This window comes from Pristiophorus japonicus, chromosome 5 (genome assembly GCF_044704955.1).
Source record: "Pristiophorus japonicus isolate sPriJap1 chromosome 5, sPriJap1.hap1, whole genome shotgun sequence".
In the NCBI taxonomy this organism is placed as follows: domain Eukaryota; kingdom Metazoa; phylum Chordata; class Chondrichthyes; family Pristiophoridae; genus Pristiophorus; species Pristiophorus japonicus.
In genome coordinates this window covers 215205926-215224988 of record NC_091981.1, presented here as the reverse complement: position 1 = coordinate 215224988, position 19063 = coordinate 215205926, and the positions used below count along the sequence as shown (strand labels likewise).

Genomic DNA, 19063 nt, shown 5'->3' with positions numbered 1-19063 from the left:
ATTGACTAACGAACAGAAAACAGAGAGTCGGGATAAATGGTTCATTCTCGGGTTGGCAATCAATAACTAGTGGGGTGCCGCAGGGATCAATGCTGGGACCTCAATTATTTACAATCTATATTAATGACTTGGAAGAAGGGACTGAGTGTAACGTAGCCAAGTTTGCTGACGCTACAAAGATGGGAGGAAAAGCAATGTGTGAGGAGGACACACAAAATCTGTAGAAGGACATAGACAGGCTAAGTGAGTGGGGCAAAAAATTGGCAGGATGGAATATAATGTTGGAAAGTGTGAGGTTATGTACTTTGGCAGAGAAAATCAAAGAGCAAGTTATTATTTAAATGGAGAAAGATTGCAAAGTGCTGCAGTACAGTGGGACCTGGGGGTACTTGTGCATGAAACACAAAAGGTTAGTATGCAGGTACAGCAAGTGATCAGGAAGGCCAATGGAATCTTAGCCTTTATTGCAAAGGGGATGGAGTATAAAAGCAGGGAAGTCTTGCTGCAGTTATACAGGGTATTGGTGAGTCCACACCTGGAATACTCTGTACAGTTTTGGTTTCCATATTTACGAAAGGATATACTTACTTTGGAGGCAGTTCAGAGGAGGTTCACTAGGTTGATTCCGGAGATGAGGGGGTTGACTTATGAGTAATTGTTGAGTAGGTTGGGCCTCTACTCTTTGGAATTCAGAAGAATGAGAGGTAATCTTATCGAAACGTATAAGACTATGAGGAGGCTTGACAAGTTGCATGCAGAGAGGATATTTCCACTGATAGGGGAGACTAGAACTAGGGGGAATAATCTTAGAATAAGGGGCCGCCCATTTAAGACTGAGATGAGGAGGAATTTCTTCTGAGGGTTGTAAATCTGTGGAATTTGCTACCTCAGAAAGCTGTGGAAGCTAGGGCATTGAATAAATTTAAGACAGAGACAGACAGTTTCTTAACCGATAAGAGAACATAAGGGGTTAAGGGGAACGGGCAGGGAAGTGGACTTGAGTCCATGATCGGATCAGCCACGATCGTATTAAATAGCGGTCGGAGCAGGTTCCAGGGGCTGTATAGCCTATTCCTGCTCCCACTTGTTTTTAGGTAATTCCTCATCCCTGGAACCATTCTAATAAATCTCTTGTATCCTCTGCAAAGCCTTCACACCCTTCCTAAATTGTGGTGCCCAGAATTGGACACACTATTCCAGCCGAACTAGTGCTTTATATAGGTTTTTTAATTAATTTCTTTATTGTAAATTTGAATACCAATATATATTCGTATTAGCAACCTGAATATAAAATATATATGCATATTCATATTCATATATATATAGAATTACTGGGAACTTTATATGTGGTTCCCAAGGCTCCATAATGGGCACTTATGCAGCCTACAAAGACAAAAGCTTGGAACATCTTGTCCTACTGCACGTGTGATTTTGTTTTCCATTATTTACATGAGACCACCCTGTATTTTTTTCTGAAAAAAGAAAGTTTTGTATTGCAGGGCTACACCTAATAGGACTAAATTCATACTCTCCAAACTAACTTCACCTAGAACTTTTCTAACCCAATGTGCCACTCAAACCTTATCTTCTGTTTATTAAACACGACTTAAATATAGTAAATAAATCTGTTGAGAAGAGAAATAAAATAATTTCAAAATGCTGAAATGCTTTGCCATAGTCCATCAGGGAGCTCAGAACTTGGACACAGCTACTTCAGCTGTTCCATTGTTGGTTGCAATCAACTGTCAGGAATAAAGAAATGTATATTATGGTTTGTTGTCCAAAAAGAGAAATGTAATTCTGCAGTAAGGGTAATGAATGTTGCTTTATCTTGTCAGTTGAAGGAGGGTCCCCTGATACCACTTTTATTGAAGAAGCAGTACTTGAACTCTTGAAAACACGACGTATCCTGAAGTGCTCCTATCCTTATGGATTTTTTCTGGAACCTAAAAGCACAAAGAAAGAAATATTTGAGCTCATGCAGGTATTTTTGCTAAAATTGATGACTTGTAGTATTGGGCTGTCTCATTTGCTAAAAGTTTGTAATTAACTAGTTTAAATTTATAGTGAAGATAGAAGACTGATATACACACACTGTGCAGAGGAACTTGTATAGTTACATTTAGCTGCTATCTAACTTGAACAAGTCATTTTATTAGGCACAATAAGGTCTAATGTTTTTGGATCAGTATTTGAATTAAGCAGTGGCTACATTATTCCTTCCCTTTTGGGTGGGAACCAACTGCATGTAGTTAAAACTATGACAATCCAAAGTGGCTGGAATTCTCCCAGGTTGGAACTGTGGCAGTATGTCTGGTTTTGCATGCCTTCACACTCTTCACTTGAAGGGAATAGTGTGATGTAATGGAAGGATTTGTAAACTAATTAACTTTTATATCATTTTTAGCGGGGGGTTAATAAGAAAAGATGGATTTGGTTTTTCCAATGTCGATTTGGAGAACTCCCTAGCTCATTCCTGCTATCAGATAGGCAGTCTGACAAAACAAAGATGGCCATGGAATAAATGTTGATGGAGGAAAAGCTGGGTGTAGATAATAAACCCCTCCACTTTCCTCTCCTCCTTTTAAGACCCTCCTTAAAACCCACTTCTGACCATGCCCCTCATGATATCTCCTCCTTGGGCTCAGTCTATATTAATTAAAATTCTATCTGATCATAAGGGAGCTAATGTCCAACTTTTCAAGTTTAACATTCAATTATTTGAAAACCTATTTGCTGAGGCACTCCAGACTCGTGTTGCCAGGCAATATGCTGAACACAACAAAAACACTATTTTTCTGCACTAGATCTGTAGAGCTTACTTGTCCCAAGAAGGAAATTCTGCTTTAATGCAAAGCTTGCAGCCTAGGGACTACATACAAATAATGCACAAAGTATTCTTCGCTAGGTCAGTGGTCAGGCAGTGCTACAGGGAATTAATGTTTTGATAGATTGGTCGCTGAATATTGCAAGTGATACCTGAACGCTGAGACGCAGTGATCTTAATTCACATTATATTCACTGAGAATTACTGAAGCTCGTTAATTTAAAAAACTACAGTACTTTTTGGTTTTCATTAAATTTATATTGTGAAATTATGCTTTGAAGTTTAAGAGGTATCATGGACCCCTTTGGAGATTTTGGATTCCTTTAAATCCTCCATTCTAGTTGAATGTGATACTGTAATGTGAGGGCGTTTGACTGCTATAAGCACCAGTTTTGTTTTTGTATTTCTGCAGTTTTTAAAGCTCTGAATTTTTGGTGAAACTGAAATATTTTTGCATTCTGTAATGGCTTGTAGTCAATGCTGCAACACAACACAAATAGCACAGCTGCCTTCCCATACTAATCTGGATATTAGATTTTTTTTGATTAAACCATATTTTCTACCAATATAACATCCATTTGCATTTTGTAGTGTTGAAGTATTTTTCACTTTGTGGCACCACTCACTGTCCTGCATTGTGTGCATTCAATTATTTTCATTTAAGAGTATTTCTTCAGTGTTGTAGTACAGGAGGATTTATATTTCTCAGCCTTCATACAAGCTTCAGAGTTGCACCATGTACCTACCCCAGTAATTTTTTTGTTAGCAACCTGAATTGTTTGAAGGCCACTTGATTTGATTATGTATTAGAATGTTATTTTACACTGGAAATCCTTCGCATGGGAAGTGGTTTTTACTGTGAAAGTGGTACGTTACTGTGAAAAGATAAATTAACTGATTTCTCACATTCCAAAACAAAAACTGAAAACTGTTGCTAGGTTTTGGTCTCTTGTACTTGATTCACCCTGGTAACCAAAACTGCAACTCATTAAGACTTTAAAGAAAAAGACAATTGCAGAGGTGCCAAAAAATACAGTTAGGAGGCTGCGATGCTTTTTTAAAGTTGCATTTATGTTCTGTATGTGTTTGTTTGATCTGGACTGAAGAGGACAAAAATAATACCTTCGATTTTCTGATGAGGCAAGAGCCAACTGGAAATATAGCCGAGTGCTGACCTGTAATTTGGGGTTCCCCTCATTAAAATATTGGTGGGCTGAAGTTGTTAGCAACACTACTAATTGGGAGCTTGTCCATGGATGGGGGGTGCAGAAAATGAGGTGCTGCTGCAGAATTAAAAAGGCCATGTGTCAACATTATTGTTTTAGCTGCAGCCATGCAAGTGGTTTTGCTAAAAGTGTCTTGGGTCAGCTGGAGGGAAGAGATCTTATGCTTCTCAGATGCAACTGTGAATTTGTTGCTGCAGGTCAGGCAAAGAAGGGCACAAAGCAACCCAGGCCATCAAAGGGAAGGAGGTGGTCAGAGGTGTGCATGTCAACTCCAGCACGCCGCACATAGCCATTCCGTGTCGGAAAAAGCTTAATGACTTTATCAATCAGACAAGGAAAGAGCAGTCGGCCACACTTTCCAAGAATGCACTATGTGATGCATGTCTGTCACTTAAAATGACCTCCTCTTCATACTGTGTTAGAGAGCTTGAATTGATTACAAACAATATCCATGAGGTAGTACGCTGCACTTCACACACTCAGCTTTCAGTGCATATGTTATTTCACTCGCATCCTCGGATTCTCTTTCTGCTGCACCTCACATTACCCATTACTGAACCATATAATTAACCCCTCCGAACACACCACCTGAAAATGGCATGTGAGCTCCATTAATCAGGAGGTCATCCTGTAGATGTGTCACAGAAAGAAAACTTCATGCTCCTGCCACTCAAATAGCAGAAGGATAATAGGTTCAATGAATGTACTTCACATACTGGCACCAAGGGGAAACCCTCGGTAGACATGCACTATGGATTTGAATAACATTTTGTTGGCACTGAAGTTGTGCATGCCAAAATTGTTCTTGGAAAGGTGTGGAAGTTGTTTTTGTTAAATGATTTGAACGAGACATTTGTGAGTTGTTGCGCACAGAGGAATCTGTAGATGATAGTTATATTTGAGGGAAGGGGAAGGTGTGCATTGGTCAGATATGGTGGTCATGAATGTCTCTTGCTGGTAGCAGTGGGTTGCTTTGTGTATCTGTTTCTTCCTGTTAGTCTTTAAACATCATTTGGATTAAAGTAATTATGGAAAGAGAGCAGAAAAAAATCGACAGTAAAAATGCTCAATGGGGTAGCACTCATTTCAGTGATTTAAGATGTGACCTAGCAGGATGTGCCGTGCTTGCTCCTGTTGAGAAGTCCAAAATTTGTGGCTGCAACTTGTCGCAGCAGAATGGAACTTCCTTGCCAGCTGATTTTCGCTGGTAAAACACATGATCCTGGTCTGGAAATCTAGGCTAATACTTCTAAGCGAACATTTTATCCTGGGCTAAATAATTGAGGAGCTGTTATGCAGTGTACCATAGAAACATAGAAACATAGAAAATAGGTGCAGGAGCAGGCCATTCAGCCCTTCTAGCCTGCACCGCCATTCAATGAGTTCATGGCTGAACATGAAACTTCAGTACCCCCTTCCTGCTTTCTCGCCATAACCCTTGATCCCCCGAGTAGTAAGGACTTCATCTAACTCCCTTTTGAATATATTTAGTGAATTGGCCTCAACTACTTTCTGTGGTAGAGAATTCCACAGGTTCACCACTCTCTGGGTGAAGAAGTTTCTCCTCATCTCGGTCCTAAATGGCTTACCCCTTATCCTCAGACTGTGACCCCTGGTTCTGGACTTCCCCAACATTGGGAACATTCTTTCTGCATCTAACCTGTCTAAACCCGTCAGAATTTTAAACGTTTCTATGAGGTCCCCTCTCATTCTTCTGAACTCCAGTGAATACAAGCCCAGTTGATCCAATCTTTCTTGATAGGTCAGTCCCGCCATCCCGGGAATCAGTCTGGTGAACCTTCACTGCACTCCCTCAATAGCAAGAATGTCCTTCCTCAAGTTAGGAGACCAAAACTGTACACAATACTCCAGGTGTGGCCTCACCAAGGCCCTGTACAACTGTAGCAACACCTCCCTGCCCCTGTATTCAAATCCCCTCGCTATGAAGGCCAACATGCCATTTGCTTTCTTAACCGCCTGCTGTACCTGCATGCTAACCTTCAATGACTGATGTACCATGACACCCAGGTCTCGTTGCACCTTCCCTTTTCCTAATCTGTCACCATTCAGATAATAGTCTGTCTCTCTGTTTTTACCACCAAAGTGGATAACCTCACATTTATCCACATTATACTTCATCTGCCATGCATTTGCCCACTCACCTAACCTATCCAAGTCACTCTGCAGCCTCATAGCATCCTCCTCGCAGCTCACACTGCCACCCAACTTAGTATCATCCGCAAATTTGGAGATACTGCATTTAATCCCCTCGTCTAAATCATTAATGTACAATGTAAACAGCTGGGGCCCCAGCACAGAACCTTGCGGCACTCCACTAGTCACTGCCTGCCATTCTGAAAAGTACCCGTTTACTCCTACTCTTTGCTTCCTGTCTGACAACCAGTTCTCAATCCACGTCAGCACAATACCCCCAATCCCATGTGCTTTAACTTTGCACATTAATCTCTTGTGTGGGACCTTGTCGAAAGCCTTCTGAAAGTCCAAATATACCACATCAACTGGTTCTCCTTTGTCCACTTTACTGGAAACATCCTCAAAAAATTCCAGAAGATTTGTCAAGCATGATTTCCCTTTCACAAATCCATGCTGACTTGGACCTATCATGTCACCATTTTCCAGATGCACTGCTATGACATCCTTAATAATTGATTCCATCATTTTACCCACTACTGAGGTCAGGCTGACCGGTCTATAATTCCCTGTTTTCTCTCTCCCTCCTTTTTTAAAAAGTGGGGTTACATTGGCTACCCTCCACTCGATAGGAACTGATCCAGAGTCAATGGAATGTTGGAAAATGACTGTCAATGCATCCGCTATTTCCAAGGCCACCTCCTTAAGTACTCTGGGATGCAGTCCATCAGGCCCTGGGGATTTATCGGCCTTCAATCCCATCAATTTCCCCAACACAATTTCCCGACTAATAAAGATTTCCCTCAGTTCCCCCTCCTTACTAGACCCTCTGACCCCTTTTATATCCGGAAGGTTGTTTGTATCCTCCTTAGTGAATACCGAACCAAAGTACTTGTTCAGTTGGTCTGCCATTTCTTTGTTCCCCGTTATGACTTCCCCTGATTCTGACTGCAGGGGACCTACGTTTGTCTTCACCAACCTTTTTCTCTTTACATACCTATAGAAACTTTTGCAATCCGCCTTAATGTTCCCTGCAAGCTTCTTCTCGTACTCCATTTTCCCTGCCCTAATCAAACCCTTTGTCCTCCTCTGCTGAGTTCTAAATTTCTCCCAGTCCCCAGGTTCGCTGCTATTTCTGGCCAATCTGTATGCCACTTCCTTGGCTTTAATACTATCCCTGATTTCCCTAGATAGCCACGGTTGAGCCACCTTCCCTTTTTTATTTTTACGCCAGACAGGAATGTACAATTGTTGTAGTTCATCCATGCGGTCTCTAAATGTCTGCCATTGCCCATCCACAGTCAACCCCCTAAGTATCATTCGCCAATCTATCCTAGCCAATTCACGCCTCATACCTTCAAAGTTACCCTTCTTTAAGTTCTGGACCATGGTCTCTGAAATTACTGTTTCATTCTCCATCCTAATGCAGAATTCCACCATATTATGGTCACTCTTCCCCAAGGGGCCTCGCACAATGAGATTGCTAATTAATCCTCTCTCATTACACAACACCCAGTCTAAGATGGCCTCCCCCCTAGTTGGTTCCTCAACATATTGGTCTAGAAAACCATCCCTTATGCACTCCAGGAAATCCTCCTCCACCGTATTGCTTCCAGTTTGGCTAGCCCAATCTATGTGCATATTAAAGTCACCCATTATAACTGCTACACCTTTATTGCATGCACCCCTAATTTCCTGTTTGATGCCCTCCCCAACATCCCTACTACTGTTTGGAGGTCTGTACACAACTCCTACTAACGTTTTTTGCCCTTTGGTGTTCTGCAGCTCTACCCATATAGATTCCACATCATCCAAGCTAATGTCTTTCCTAACTATTGCATTAATCTCCTCTTTAACCAGCAATGCTACCCCACCTCCTTTTCCTTTTATTCTATCCTTCCTGAATGTTGAATACCCCTGAATGTTGAGTTCCCAGCCCTGATCATCCTGGAGCCACGTCTCCGTAATCCCAATCACATCATATTTGTTAACATCTATTTGCACAATTAATTCATCCACCTTATTGCGGATACTCCTTGCATTAAGACACAAAGCCTTCAGGCTTGTTTTATTAACACCCTTTGTCCTTTTAGAATTTTGCTGTACAGTGGCCCTTTTTGTTCTTTGCCTTGGGTTTCTCTGCCCTCCACTTTTCCTCATCTCCTTTCTGTCTTTTGCTTTTGTCTCCTTTTTGTTTCCCTCTGTCTCCCTGCATTGGTTCCCATCCCCCTGCCATATTAGTTTAAATCCTCCCCAACAGCACTAGCAAACACTCCCCCTAGGACATTGGTTCCGGTCCTGCCCAGGTGCAGACCGTCCGGTTTGTACTGGTCCCACCTCCCCCAGAACCGGTTCCAATGCCCCAGGAATTTGAATCCCTCCCTGCTGCACCACTGCTCAAGCCACGTATTCATCTGCGCTATCCTGCGATTCCTACTCTGACTATCACGTGGCACTGGTAGCAATCCCGAGATTACTACTTTTGAGGTCCTACTTTTTAATTTAGCTCCTAGCTCCTTAAATTCGTTTCGTAGGACCTCATCCCTTTTTTTACCTATGTCGTTGGTACCAATGTGCACCACAACAACTGGCTGTTCTCCCTCCCATTTCAGAATGTCCTGCACCCGCTCTGAGACATCCTTGACCCTTGCACCAGGGAGGCAACATACCATCCTGGAGTCTCGGTTGCGGCCGCAGAAACGCCTATCTATTCACCTCACAATTGAATCCCCTATCACTATCGCTCTCCCACTCTTTTTCTTGCCCTCCTGTGCAGCAGAGCCAGCCACGGTGCCATGAACTTGGCTGCTGCTGCCCTCCCCTGATGAGTCATTCCCCTCAACAGTACCCAAAGCGGTGTATCTGTTTTGCAGGGGGATGACCACAGGGGACCCCTGCACTACCTTCCTTGCACTACTCTTCCTGCTGGTCTTCCATTCCCTATCTGGCTGTGGACCCTTTCCCTGCGGTAAGACCAACTCACTACACGTGATACTCACGTCATTCTCAGCATCGTGGATGCTCCAGAGTAAATCCACCCTCCGCTCCAATTCCGCAACGCGGACCGTCAGGAGCCGGAGGTGGACACACTTCCCGCACACGTAGTCGTCAGGGACACCGGAAGTGTCCCTGAGTTCCCACATGGTACAGGAGGAGCATAACACCCGACCGGGCTCTCCTGCCATGTCTTAACCCTTAGATACACTTAAACTGGTAATAACAATGTTAAAAGTTACTGACCAATATAAGAAGAAAAAGAAAAACTACTCACCAATCACCAGCCAATCACTTACCCCCTAGGCTGTGACGTCACCTTTGTATCTTTGCCTTCTCCCTGTAGCTGCACCGGTACGCCTCTCGCCGACCCCGGACTCGCGCTGCTCCGAGCTCCCGCCTCCTCGACTGACTGCTCGAACTGCTCGACTCCCGCTGGCCTTTATAGGCCTCTCGCCGACCCCGGACTCGCGCTGCTCCGAGCTCCCGCCTCCTCGACTGACTGCTCGAACTGCTCGACTCCCGCTGGCCTTTATAGGCCTCTCGCCGACCCCGGACTCGCGCTGCTCCGAGCTCCCGCCTCCTCGACTGACTGCTCGACTCCCGCTGGCCTTTATAGGCCTCTCGCCGACCCCGGACTCGCGCTGCTCCGAGCTCCCGCCTCCTCGACTGACTGCTCGAACTGCTCGACTCCCGTTGGCCTTTATAGGCCTCTCGCCGACCCCGGACTCGCGCTGCTCCGAGCTCCCGCCTCCTCGACTGACTGCTCCCACACCACTATGGTGTGTCCGTTCCCTCCGTTCCCCCCCCCCCCCCCCCCCCCGCCTTCCAGGATCTATCCTTGGCCCCCTCCTATTTCTCACCTACATGCTGCCCCTTGGTGAAAACACAGCATGAGTTGGCACATGTACACTGACGGCACCCAGCTCTACCTCACCACCACCTCTCTCGACACCTCCACTGTCTCTAAATAGTCAGACGGTTTGTCGAACAATTTTCCATTGTCTTCTGTCCCTGCCACAAACTCTGTTCCCTAGCTACCGACTCCATCCCTCTCCACACCAACTGCCTAAGGCTGAACCAGACTATTCACAACCTAGGTGTCATATTTGACCACATATCCACTCCCATCACTAAGACGGCCTATTTCCACCTCTGTAACATTGCCCAACTCCACCCCTGCCTCAGCTCATCTGCTACCATCATCCATACCCTTGTTGCCTCTAGACTTGACTATTCCAATGCAATCCTGGCACGCCCCAATGTTCTACCTCTGTAAACTTGAGGTCATCCAAAACCCTGCTGCTCATGTCCTAACTCTCTCCAAGTCCCGTTCACCCATCACCCCTGTACTTGCTGACCTACATTGGTTAAGCAACGCCTCTATTTTTAAAATTCTCAATCTTGTTTTCAAATCCCTCTATGGCCTCATCCCTCCCTATCTCTGTAAACTCCTCCAGCCCGACAACCCTCAGATATCTGTGCTCCTCCAATTCTGGCCTAGCATTCCTGATTTCAATCACTCCACCATTGACAGCCATGCTTTCAGCTGCCAAGGACACAAGCTCTGGAATTCCCTTCCGAAACCTCTCTGCCTCCTGACCTCTTTCCTCCATCAAGCCGCTCCTTAAAATCTCCCTCTTTGACCAAGCTTTTGGTCATCTCCCCATATACTATGTGTGAGGAGAACACAAAAAATCTGCAAAAGGACATACAGGCTAGGTGAGTGGGCAAAAATGTGGCAGGCGGCGTATAATGTTGGAAAGTGTGAGGTCATGCACCTTGGCAGAAAAAATCAAAGAGCAAGTTATTATTTAAATGGAGACAGATTACAAAGTGCTGCAGTACAGTGGGACCTGGGGGTACTTGTGCATGAAACACAAAAGGTTAGTATGCAGATACAGCAAGTGATCAGGAAGGCCAATGGAATCTTGGTCTTTATTGCAAAGGGGATGGAGTATAAAAACAGGGCAGTCTTGCTACAGCTGTACAGGGTATTGGTGAGGCCACACCTGGAATACTGCATGCAGTTTTGGTTTCCATATTTAAGAAAGGATATACTTGCTTTGGAGGCAGTTCAGAGAAGGTTCACTAGGTTGATTCCAGAGATGAGGGGGTTGACTTATGAGGGAAGGTTGAGGTAGGTTGGGCCTCTACTCATTGGAATTCAGAAAAATGAGAGGTAATCTTATCGAAACATATAAGACTATGAGAGGGCTTGGCAAGGTGGATGCAGAGAGGATGTTTCCACTGATAGGGGAGACTAGAACTGGAGGGCATAATCTTAGAATAAGAGGCCGCCCATTTAAAACTGAGATGAGGAGAAATTTCTTCTGAGGGTTGTGGATCTGTGGAATTCGCTGCCTCAGAGCTGTGGAAGTTGGGTCATTGAATAAATTTAAGACAGAAATAGACAGTTTCTTAAACGATAAGGGAATAAGGGGTTATGGAGGGCGGGCAGGGAAGTGGACCTGAGTCCATGATCGGATCAGCCATGAATGTATTAAATGGCGGAGCAGGCTCAAGGGGCTGTATGGCCTACTCCTGCTCCTATCTGTTATGTTCTTGTACCTCCTTGTGTAGTTCGGTGTCAATTTGTTTTGATAACACTCGTGAGGCGCCTTCGAATATTTTACTACATTAAAGGTGTTGTATAAGTACAGGTGTTGTTGATAATCCTTTATAATTTGATTTTTGAGCGGTCTCTTTCATGTTTGGGAATTTCTTGTCACAATCAGGAGATGTAACGAGTTATGAATTATTAGTAGAGTCCTAAATGGAGCCATTTAAGAGTTCTGATTGGATAATGGTGCAGTTTCCTATGACTCTGGACTTGGGATGTTTCTTGGTGCAGCAGCAAAGAAAGGACAGACACAGCCAACCATTGCCCACAGCTGTTTGGTGATCCTGCATCCAAAGTGGAGGAACTGTAAAAGATTCTAAACCAAAGAAGTATTTATCAATTGAAGGGGTTTTAGTTACTTGGTCGAATGTGGAGTGGGGAACCAAAATCAGCAAAGTCTAGGCACCAACTGTATTGAGTATCTTTTTCAGCTTGTGTTCTCTGATCGAGATGTATACTACTGCTTCTTCTAGGACATGCATCTTTGAGATAATTGAAGTTTTAATTTTTTTTTCCCCCTTTGCAAGAAAACCTTGTATATGTAAAATGCCATGTCATTGTGATCTTTCTGGCTGCACAAAATAATAACTGAAATTGTGTCTGATTAAATAGGTTAAGTCTGATGGACCCATTAGGATTCAGATTGATAATACGTGGAGCCACTTCACTCCAAACTCCTCATAGTTCAAGCCACTTTTGAATCCCAACTATCTAAGCTGAAATCCCAAGGCGCACAAGCAAAAAAGGTTCTTAGTCCACCAACTAGTTGCATTTGGGTGATCTTGTAAAGTGAAATAATTTACATCCACTTTGTTCAAACAGACCGACCTGGAGATGGTAACTGAGGACCTAGCTCAGAAAGTAAACCGACCTTACCTCCGCACTCCTCGCCATAAAATCATCCGAGCAGCATGTCTTGTTCAACAGAAAAGACAAGAGTTTCTGGCCTCGGTGGCCCGTGGTGTTGCCCCTGCAGACTCGCCTGAAGTACAGAGACGCAGGTACTTCTTCAGTAATGCATTACTTTAACAGTTATTTCTATTGTTTTACAGAAGAATTAGATGTGCCAAGATAAAATATGATTAAGAATTTACCTATTTTAAATCAAAACCATTTAATTTAGGGGCATATTGTGCTCTGTCAAGGTTTATAATAATTTAGTAAAAGGATTTTTCTTTAACAATAGGAAAATATACCCTTAGTGATGAAAATAGTACAGATCAGAACCACGAATGTATCAGCAGCTTCCTTGCATTTGCATTATGTCTACAAACTCAGTTTATTAATTGTATGCATGCAAGTTCTGAATTTGGACAGTTACAATGATCAGTTTTGGCCCAATCCCATGTGTCTTGTTATAAGTTTCTAGAGTTGGTACACTACTGTCCCCTTTTCCTGTCCATTGAAAATTTCCAACAGCATTCATTTGCATCCAGAGAAAAATGTTGATCTTTTTTATTGACTATCCATTTCATGGATGTGGACAAATATATGTACTGTTGACACCTAACGTCCGCCAGATGGGGTTTGTAAACTATATTTAAGAAAAATAAAGCAGGAAACCACTGTCTGTTTGGATGGGACACTGACTATCTCCCCGCCATGGTTTTTTTGCTGAGAAATCTATGAAACTGAAATCTCATCCAAAACCGAAAGGACATTTAGCAAAAGTCAGTATCCTGCATTCTTCCTTTCTGTGTGCAGAAACTATAAATGGATACAAATTTGCAGAATGCTTACTTTTTTGTTAGCAGCGAATGCTGCACACTCCAGACCACCGGCGTGTAGTGATAAATACGGGTACAATTTTTGTCCGTTGTTTTTCTGCTTATGGATAAAGACTAAATTTTGGGCTCCATCTGTTTTTTTTTAATGTTTTAAAAGTAATTCAAGATTTTTGGCTTAAATTTAGATTAGCTCACAATTTAATGGAAAAATATTTGGTTGAAGTTTCAACATAGCAAAGTGCTGTTATAAGATGTTTTTTGCTTTTACAGTATTAGCCCTCAATTGTACTTTAAATGGTACATTCGTTCATAAATAATTATGGCACAATAAAATATTTTACTTCAATTGTTTTACTTTAAAACGATCTATTAAATAACAGATGTTGGTCTTTAGTTCAGAAACTGTTATTATTGGCTACCCATGTTAACATTAAGAAACTGTCACTATCGTATTGACAGAATTTTGAATTGTTTGTTACAGTTTTGCTGGTGGAACCTGGGATTGGGAATATTTAGGTTTTGCATCACCTGAGGTAGGTATACACTGCTTGCGGTTATATGACATAGCCCTTTCAGTGCAGAGTTTTTAGGAGGACCTTTATTTAAAGGAGCTATCCTGAATAGGTGATGATAGTGAATGGTGCCACCAATTCTGCTGCTAACAATCATTAATTTAAAAATGTCAAATTTTATTTTACCTTGAATTAACTAAAAAGAAAGCTTCTCTCTGCACCAGGCTTGTCAGCTTCAATACACCATTTCTGCAGCCTGATCCCATTTCTATAAGCAGCGCTTGGTTTAGAGACTGACACAGTAGCTTCACTACTTCTGTCTGTCTCTGAGCCCAACCCTGGAAGACCACATAGGCCGGCTGCCAACTTTTTGCAGGTGTGCTATTCTTAAAATAATTTTTTTTTTTACTTTTTATTTCTTTATGCAAAACGGCCTGCAGGTATGGAGGACAAGACATAGAAGGCCTGCAGGTAAGGTTTTTATAATCTATATTTAAGAGCCTGTTTTGGCTGTAATTATTGTACAGGACAGCTCCTTTAAGTGACTTGTATTCCAATAATTGATTCTAGTTACGTTGCAGCTCTTTGAGATGTAACATAACTGTTGAAATGTGCCATCAGCCCACCATCAAAGGATTTATTTACTTGTTCTAGACTCATCCAAACAGTGTTTTTTTTTTAACTTTACAGGATCATTTTCTGATCCACCACTTACTTAATTGAAGTGGAATTGTAGCTTTGATACGAGTGTTTCCTGGTAGTGCATTGAGCATAGATTTATTTTTGTATAAAAACTTGAAAGATGAGCCCCCAATGTTACAACAGGTTAGTATATCAAAGCAACTAGTCTGGAACACTAAATGTAGAATCATACCTACTATTCTTTATGCAATATTGTATGTCCCAAACTAGCCATCAAAGAGGTGCTGACAGTAACTAGACTGGTTTTTGCACATCAAGAATTTGATTCCACAAACGTGCATTGAATGTTATTTGCTCTTCCGCTCCTCTTGAAGATGATTTCTAATTGTAAAATGTGTGACAATTGCACCATTTTCAGGGCTAGTTCATGCTGCATAATATTACTTTATTAGCTCCCATTGGCATTTCATCATTTTTTGATTATGATTTTGGAATATTTTCTTAATTCATATGTACAAGGTGAATAAAATCATTGGAATAAAATTTTTGAGCATTAAACTGTCATGAATAGACATCACTAGAAAAATTGACATGTCTGCATTAAGACAAATCTTATACTTGAGTGGTTCTGCTGTGCTAATTTTATTGGAATACTGAAGTATTGAGTTGTGGTACTGAAGGGAACATGACAAATTTGTTTGAAAGAACTGATTTTAACAATTAAGTTGAAAATAGTTTGGTTATATTTAGACAAGTTAAATTCACCATGTGCTTTGGCATCAATTAGAATTTGTTCAACGATATGAAATAAATGCTTTTTAATGTTTATAAAGTAATGTGAAAATGTGGTGCTTTGACCTGGGCTGTCCAGTCTCTCCACATCTAAATGTTGACTCTGTTCAGCTTTAACATGTGATAGTCAATTTATTAAATGTTGCTGAAGCTATAAAATGATTTTTTTTAAGTTACATTTTTATTTCCTGGTAGTCTAGTTCAATGTTGTTCAATATGTTAGCCACTAGTCACATGTGAGCAATTGGGAATTCATAAGTGGCTAATTGCCTTTTTGATTAAATTTAAAAATGAGTCATCGACACCATGGTTGGGCATGTGATGTCAATACTCATATTTGCATGCTGATGCATGTGCATTTAAAACCTTTTTGTGCATTTATTGGTAAAGTGGTAAGAGGAAAAGATGAGTATGTGAGTGTTTTTTGATCGGTGTATGCTTTACTTCCTTGGTTACTGTTTATTGGTTATTTGCTAAAATGGTGTGTAACATGGGTGAAAATGCCAGACTTCACCATGGAAACACCAGCAACATTGTATGGCGAGAGGCGGTGTCATAATCAGCTCGACCGATCAGAATATCTGCTCCTGACCAGCAGAAAAAAGCAAGCCCAACCAATAACAAGCAGCTCCAATAGGGTATGTAATGGAAAAAGGCAAGCAGCATCCAACCATATACTGGATGGAGAGTAGATGCAGGTCTAGTGCATCTTGTGTGAGTCAATGTTCTCAGCAGTCACTCTGGAGAAGTCAAAAGTACCACTTGCAACTACTGTGCAAAAACCTTGAATCTGGACTAAGATGTGCTTTGTCTGATGAATTCATGCCAGAATTCCAAACTTTGGCGAAAGAAACTTCAAAGCTCACATTGAACAACGTGAAGTGCAGTTACCTGTGTTGTATGCAGGGTGTTTTCTACTAAAATTAGTGCATATGGCTAAAATGGTGTCACTGGCTAATCAGCAATTTCTATTGGACAACACTAATCTGGTTAGCATCAAATGAAAACAGGATTGACCTCCGCTGTACTGCCCTCCACTCGACAGTCTGTAGAGGCTCACTTGTCTAGGGTTATAAATGAAGAATTGTCACTTGGGTAAAGTACAAATGGGCTACTGACTACTGTGGAACTGTACTCCAGTAAGGGTTGATACCTTGAGGAGAAAATGGGCAGGAATTTTAATATCAGCAGAAAGATATAATGGTAAAATGTTTGCTTTTCTGAAGCTAAAGGTTGCTTTGAGTCCTCAAAGAATTTTAACTTTTACTAGTCGATCCCTCATGATGTTGCACACTGAGTCAGGACCACATATACTCTTCAAATAAAGCAGGTTTGGAAGATGGGAGAACAATTAGACCAGGACGTGCAAACATAACTTAGTCATTATTTTGAAGTCATGTATTCTGTCCTTATTTATGATCTATTTAGATTTTTATATTTATACTTAAATAGCAAAACAGCGCAGTATAGTTAGTCGAAGCACAGGAGTTTCTCTACAGTACAGACCGAGGAGCTGGGAGGTGCAAAACTGAGGTGCTACTGCACCACCACTATTAGGAAGGTGGAATTGCAGAATGAGAGGTTTACATGAGCATTATTAACACATACAAATTTGTAATGTCAGAGGTTGGCAGTAGGAAGTAAAATTTTGTAGACCGGAAGTACCCACTGTCTTCAGATCTATATTATCGATGTATGTTCAACCACTCGTACAATTTTCACTAAAATGCTATTGTTTATTTGCTGTATTTAGGAATATGCTGAATTTCAGTACCGACGACGGCATAGACAACGACGACGAGATATGCATAGCCTTCGCAGTAACACTCCAGATCCTGATGATCCCAGTGACAGTACAATAGGTAACGATAACAGTGCTAACTAATTATTCTGATTTTAGTAAACTTAAAGCCTGCTGAAAGTTGATTTTTTTTAAATGAAGTACACACTTAAATAAAAGTGGAGGGCAGAGAAACCCAAGGCAAAAATCAAAAAGGGCCACATTACAGCAACATTCTAAAGTGACATAGTGTATTAAAAAGATAAGCCTGAAGGCTCTGTGCCTCAATGCGAGGAATATTCATAATAAGGTGAAGCAGTTAACGGGTATGATGTAATTGGCATCACCGAGACATGGCTCCAGGGTGACAAAGGCTGGGAACTCAACATCCAGGGGTATTCAACATTCAGGAAGGATAGACTGAAAGGAAAAGGAGGTGGGGGTAGCGTTGCTGGTTAAAGAGGAAATTAACGCAATAGTAAGGAAGGACATTAGCTTAGATGATGTGGAATCTGTATGGGTAGAGCTGCGGAATACCAAAGGGCAGAAAACGCTAGTGGGAGTTGTGCACTGACCACCAAACAGTAGTAGTGAGGTTGGGGACAGCATCAAACAAGAAATTAGGGATGTGTGCAATAAAGGTACAGCAGTTATCATGGGCACTTTAATCTACATATAGATTGGGCTAACCAAACTGGTAGCAATATGGTGGAGGAGGATTTCCTGGAGTATATTCGGGATGGTTTTCTCGACCAATATGTCAAGGAACCAACTAGAGGGCTGGCTATCCTAGACTGGGTGATGTGTAATGAGAAAGGACTAATTAGCAATCTTGTTGTGCGAGGTCCCTTGGGGAAGAGTGACCCTAATATGGTAGAATTCTTTATTAAGATGGAGAGTGACACAGCTAATTCAGAGACACGGGTCCTGAACTTAAGGAAAGGTAACTTCGATGGTATGAGACATGAATTGGCGAGAATAGACTGCCGAATGATACTTAAAGGATTGACGGTGGATAGGCAATGGCAAACATTTAAAGATCACGTGGATGAATTTCAACAATTGTACATCCCTGTCTAGAGTAAAAACAAAACTGGGAAAGTGGCTCAACCGTGGCTAATAAGGGAAATTAGGGATAGTGTTAATTCCAAGGAAGAGGCATATAAATTGGCCAGAAAAAGCAGCAAACCTGAGGACTGGGAGAAATTTAGAATTCAGCAGAGGAGGACAAAGGGTTTAATTAAGAGGGGGAAAATGGAGTATGAGAGAAAGCTTGCTGGGAACATAAAAACTGACTGCAAAAGCTTCAATAGATATGTGAAGAGAAAAAGATTAGTAAAGACAAACGTAGGTCCCTTGCAGTCAGAATCAGGTAGAAACATAGAAAATAGGTACAGGAGTAGGCCATTCGGCCCTTCGAGCCTGCGCCACCATTCAATAAGATCATGGCTGATCATTCCCTCAGTACCCCTTTCTTGCTTTCTCTCCATACCCCTTGATCCCTTTTGCCAAAAGGGCCATATCTAACTCCCTCTTGAATATATCCAATGAACTGGCATCAACAACTCTCTGCGGTAGGGGATTCCACAGGATAACAACTCTCTGGGTGAAGAAGTTTCTCCTCATCTCAGTCCTAATTGGCCTACCCCTTATCCTAAGACTGTGTCCCCTGGTTCTGGACTTCCCCAACATCGGGAACATGCTTCCTGCATCTAACCTGTTCAGTCCCGTCAGAATCTTGTAAGTTTCTATGAGATCCCCTCTCATCCTTCTAAACTCCAGTGTATAA

General features: G+C 42.0%; 1 protein-coding gene across 9 annotated transcripts in view; it reads left to right on the top strand.

Moving 5' to 3' along the window:
* The window catches only part of ankib1a (ankyrin repeat and IBR domain containing 1a), a 154670-nt gene that overhangs the window by 125577 nt on the left and 10030 nt on the right, over positions 1-19063 (top strand). For 8 of the 9 annotated variants that reach the window (XM_070881308.1, XM_070881301.1, XM_070881302.1 and 5 more), the window contains 4 exons: positions 1839-1984; positions 12644-12822; positions 14030-14081; positions 17248-17356. In XM_070881308.1, the coding sequence (XP_070737409.1) occupies positions 1839-1984; positions 12644-12822; positions 14030-14081; positions 17248-17356 (486 nt within the window). Of the gene's footprint in view, positions 1-1838; positions 1985-12643; positions 12823-14029; positions 14082-14500; positions 14532-17247; positions 17357-19063 lie in introns of all 9 variants that reach the window. The other variant, XM_070881307.1, reaches the window with a different exon arrangement.